Source organism: Anoplophora glabripennis, unplaced genomic scaffold (genome assembly GCF_000390285.2).
Source record: "Anoplophora glabripennis isolate ALB-LARVAE unplaced genomic scaffold, Agla_2.0 scaffold392, whole genome shotgun sequence".
In the NCBI taxonomy this organism is placed as follows: domain Eukaryota; kingdom Metazoa; phylum Arthropoda; class Insecta; order Coleoptera; family Cerambycidae; genus Anoplophora; species Anoplophora glabripennis.
The window spans coordinates 447987-452189 of record NW_019416500.1 but is presented as its reverse complement, the minus strand read 5'-3'; the positions used below and the strand labels follow the sequence as shown (position 1 = coordinate 452189).

The following is a 4203-nucleotide window of genomic DNA, read 5'->3' as shown; positions in this document are numbered from 1 at the left end:
ATGCCGCAATACTCAATCAACCCTCATGAATTAAATATTCCTAACAACATAAAAATGGCAGATCCTAAATTTTACAAAAGTGAATCCATTGATCTCTTACTAGGTTCAAGTTTATTTTATGAGCTTTTAAGTGTTGGACAAATAAAATTAGGACCCGGAAGGCCCATATTACAAAAATCTTTGCTAGGTTGGTTAATAGCGGGACCACTAGACATAAACTCGTATAACAACGTGAGATGCCATCTTGCTGTGAATAATGATTTAACTAAACAAATCGAACAATTTTGGCTCAGTGAAGAAGTAGTTCACAAAAAATTATATACGCAAGAGGAGCCGGAATGTGAAACTGAGTTCATAGAAAATGTCCAACGAAACCCACATACCGGGCGATTTATGGTTAAATTACCGTTGCGTGAAAATTACAAAAAATTGGGTGAATCACAAAAGGCTGCTATTAATAGATTTTATTCTTTAGAGTCAAAGCTATTAAGAAATATTAAAATGCGTGATCAATATATAGCATTTATGAAAGAGTATATTGACTTAGGTCACATGACAGAATTTAACCCACACGATAATAATGACGATATATCATTTTACTTACCTCATCATTGTGTTACTAACGAATCATCTCTCACGACGAAGTTACACGTTGTATTCGACGGCTCGGCAAAATCTTCAACCAATTTATCTCTAAATGATGTGCTTAAGATAGGCCCTACAGTTCAAGATGAACTTTTCAATATATTAATTCGATTCAGAAAACATAATATAGTTTTGAAGGCCGACATTGCGAAAATGTACCGGCAAATAGAAATACATCCTCCTCAGATCTTTGCAAAAAATAGTGTGGCGAATGAGTCCTTGCGTCATTTCATGTTAAATATCATAACTAAAGGCCGGATTTTATGCAATTGCATATTTTATGCATATATCTTCAAATTTGGTCATTTAATGCATATGTAGGATTTCTTTGCATATCTTGCATATTTACGTTATTTTTTCTATTTTGGAAAGTAGAAATAAAGAAATTTTGTTATCATTTACTTATCACGGGCATTCGGACAGGTAAGTAGTTTAATACCTACATAAAGCCATAAAAGTTTAAACCCAATAATAATTAATTATAGATTAAATATTTAAAATAGTTTAATACCTACATAAAGCCATAAAAGTTTAAACCCAACAATAATCCAAAAATATTCAGGTAAATATTAATAGATTTTTATAGCTTTGTTAAGCTGAGGTTTGAATACCTACTATACCTCTACTATAAATTATTTTCATCCTTTTTGAAATTACTAGTATCAGTGTGGTTGCAGTAGTTCGAACACCTAAAGTGTGCCCAAACAAAGTGAATGTGAATTACGTAGCGAACATGCCAAAAATTCAAAGTGCCTCGTGGATTAAACCATATCCAGAACTTATTTTGGATGGCGATCGCATTTTTTGCAAGGCTTGTTCAAAAATTGTTTCCTGCTCGAAGAAATTCCAAGTAGACCAGCACGCCAAGACGCCGTCCCACATTTCTAAAGCTAACAGAATCAAATCGGGTCCTGTTCAGTCAACGTTGAAGCAAGCTGTGGAAGTCAGCAGTAATCAACACCATGGGCAGACCAAATTTAATGAAGATTTGTGTAGAATGTTTTTGGCTACGAATATTCCTCTCCACAAGATGACCAACCCTCAAGTGAAGGCATTTCTGCAAAAGTACTGCAAATTTAACACTCCAGATGAATCTACATTAAGAAAAAACGTCGTTGGAAAGGTATATGCTTCAGTGATAGAAGAAATTTAGAAAGAAATTGCAGATAACTACATATATATTATTTTTGATTAAACAACTGATGCTTGCGGTCGTTATATAGCTAATCTTATGATTGGAAAACTTTCTGAAGAACCTGGAAAACCTCATCTTATAGCAGTAAAAGAACTTGAAAAAACAAACAACCTAACAGTTACCCGTTATATTCAAGAAACATTAACACATTTCTATCTGCCACATCCAGTCCCTACAAATAAAGTTCTTATTCTGTTGTCCGATGCTGCACCGTATATGTTAAAGTCAGGGCGGAATTTAAGAGTATTTTATGAAAATATTGACCCGGCTTTAATTCCAAAATTAAAATTTTGTCCTGTAACTTCGGTTGATGTAGAAAGATCATTTTCTTTATATAAACATATTCTTAGTGACCGAAGGCATAATTTTATAGTAGGAAACCTAAAACTCATATTGTTACTAGTGCATTTTACAATATTTCAGATTGATCTTGTAGTTTAGTATTAAGTTACGTTTATGCATATATTTGTACAATAATGTAAACTATGTAATACATGTTTAAAATTCGTTTAGTTGTTGATTTTATATCCTATTGCTTATAATTTAGTGAAAAAAATAATTTTGCCAAAGAAAAGCCATGGAATTAGTCATTGCATATTTCATGGTGCTTTTGCATAAATCATGCATATACATTTAAAAAATTGTATGCATATATATGCGCATATTATAAAGGTTTTTGATTGCATATAATCCGGTCTTTAATCATAACATATGGCACCGCTTCGGCGTCATTTTTATCCACAAGGTGTTTACAGCAATTAACCTACGAAAATCAAATTAAATATCCTTTCGCTTCACAAACAATTTTAAATGATCTGTATGTAGACGATCTCATAACCGGAACCGACGACATAGCTTCTGCAAAAAGGTTATTCAAAAATTTAAATATGATAATGCAAGGCGCATGCTTAGAGCTTAGAAAATGGAGTTCCAATAAGCCTGAAATATTTCATGATAATTATGTTACAAGCAATACAGCTGACATTCAAAATTTTATTATACCTAGCGAACAAAGCGCAAAAACGTTAGGCATCGGTTGGGATGCAAAAACTGACACTATACGATATACAAATAAAAGGTGGCGCGAGATGAATCACATAACAAAACGACAAATTCTATCAATTCTATCTCAAATATTTGATCCCCTTGGATTAGTGGGCCCTGTCACAGTAAAGGCTAAATTGATATTACAAAAATTATGGCTTCTTAAACTGGACTGGGATGAATCCATACCTTTAGATTTGTTTACAGAGTGGCAAGCATTTTATGATGCGATCCCTGCAATTGATAAAATCAAAATACCAAGACATATAACATCCTGGAAATATTGTGAGGCTCAAATCCACGCGTTTTCTGACGCATCCGAGTTAGCATACGGTACATGTGTATATTTAAGGACAAAAAATGACAGCGGAAATTTTAGTCCGACTTATAACTGCAATATCACGTGTTGCGCCTTTGAAAACTATAACGATTCCCCGATTGGAACTTAACGGTGCTCTACTTATGGTACGATTAGTTAATAAAGTGATTGAAGCATTAAAAATGAAGATTGATAATGTATTTTATTGGTGCGACTCCACGATAGTTCTTTCTTGGCTGAAGACAGAACCCGGTAAATTAAAAACATTTGTATCGCATCGCGTAGCTGAAGTTCAACAAAATTCGAATATTTGTAATTGGCAACATGTCTCATCGGGTGACAACCCAGCGGATTTAATTTCTCGCGGATTAACAGCTGAACAACTCCTTGGTACTCGTTTTATGGTGGCAAGGTCCGAGTTGGCTAAGTTTAAGTGAAACGTCATGGCCACGAAATTACCCTGTGATAACAGAAATTCCCGAATTGAAAATAAAACCTGCTTGTAATGTATGCACAGTCCCAGATCAGAACATCTTTAACAAAGGACCCCGCAATAATCTTATGGAAATTGGGTTTCTGCCAAATAGTCAAAATTTCTGATATGTTGTAGATTTTGTCATCCTGAACAAAAGTCTCCATGGGCACAAAGTGCCAAAATGAACATTTTGGCAGCTACGGAGCTGCCAAAGCTCCCCTGACCCGTTGCAAAACTATTCATTTTCAATACTATTTACAGATGTCAAAAGCATATTTTAATTATTCTAATATATAGGGTAATGTTTTTGAGGTCACTGGATTCAACCCTCATGTCAGATTGGACAAATTGACCGTTGACAGCTGTCAATACACTGTCAACGAAGAATAGAAAAGTAAATATTCTCTTTTCACATTGAGAGTTTGGGCTTTTGAGGGAGCTGAATTCAATTCTCATGCCAGATTGGCAAAATTGACAGTTGACAGCTGTCAATTGACTGTCAACGAGGAATATAAAAGTAAATAT

General features: G+C 34.2%; 1 protein-coding gene across 1 annotated transcript; it reads left to right on the top strand.

Annotated features, from left to right (window-relative positions):
* Window positions 1–1378: 1378 nt before the first annotated feature.
* On the top strand, window positions 1379–1798 carry LOC111691635 (CGG triplet repeat-binding protein 1-like). Its single transcript, XM_023454756.1, has one exon. The coding sequence runs from the start codon at window positions 1379–1381 to the stop codon at window positions 1796–1798; it is 420 nt and encodes a 139-aa protein (XP_023310524.1).
* The last annotated feature ends 2405 nt before the right edge of the window (window positions 1799–4203 follow it).

Coding starts and splice junctions, on each gene's coding strand:
- LOC111691635 (XM_023454756.1), top strand. CDS start 1,379: ATGCCAAAAATTCAAAGTGCCTCGTGGATTAAACCATATCCAGAACTT.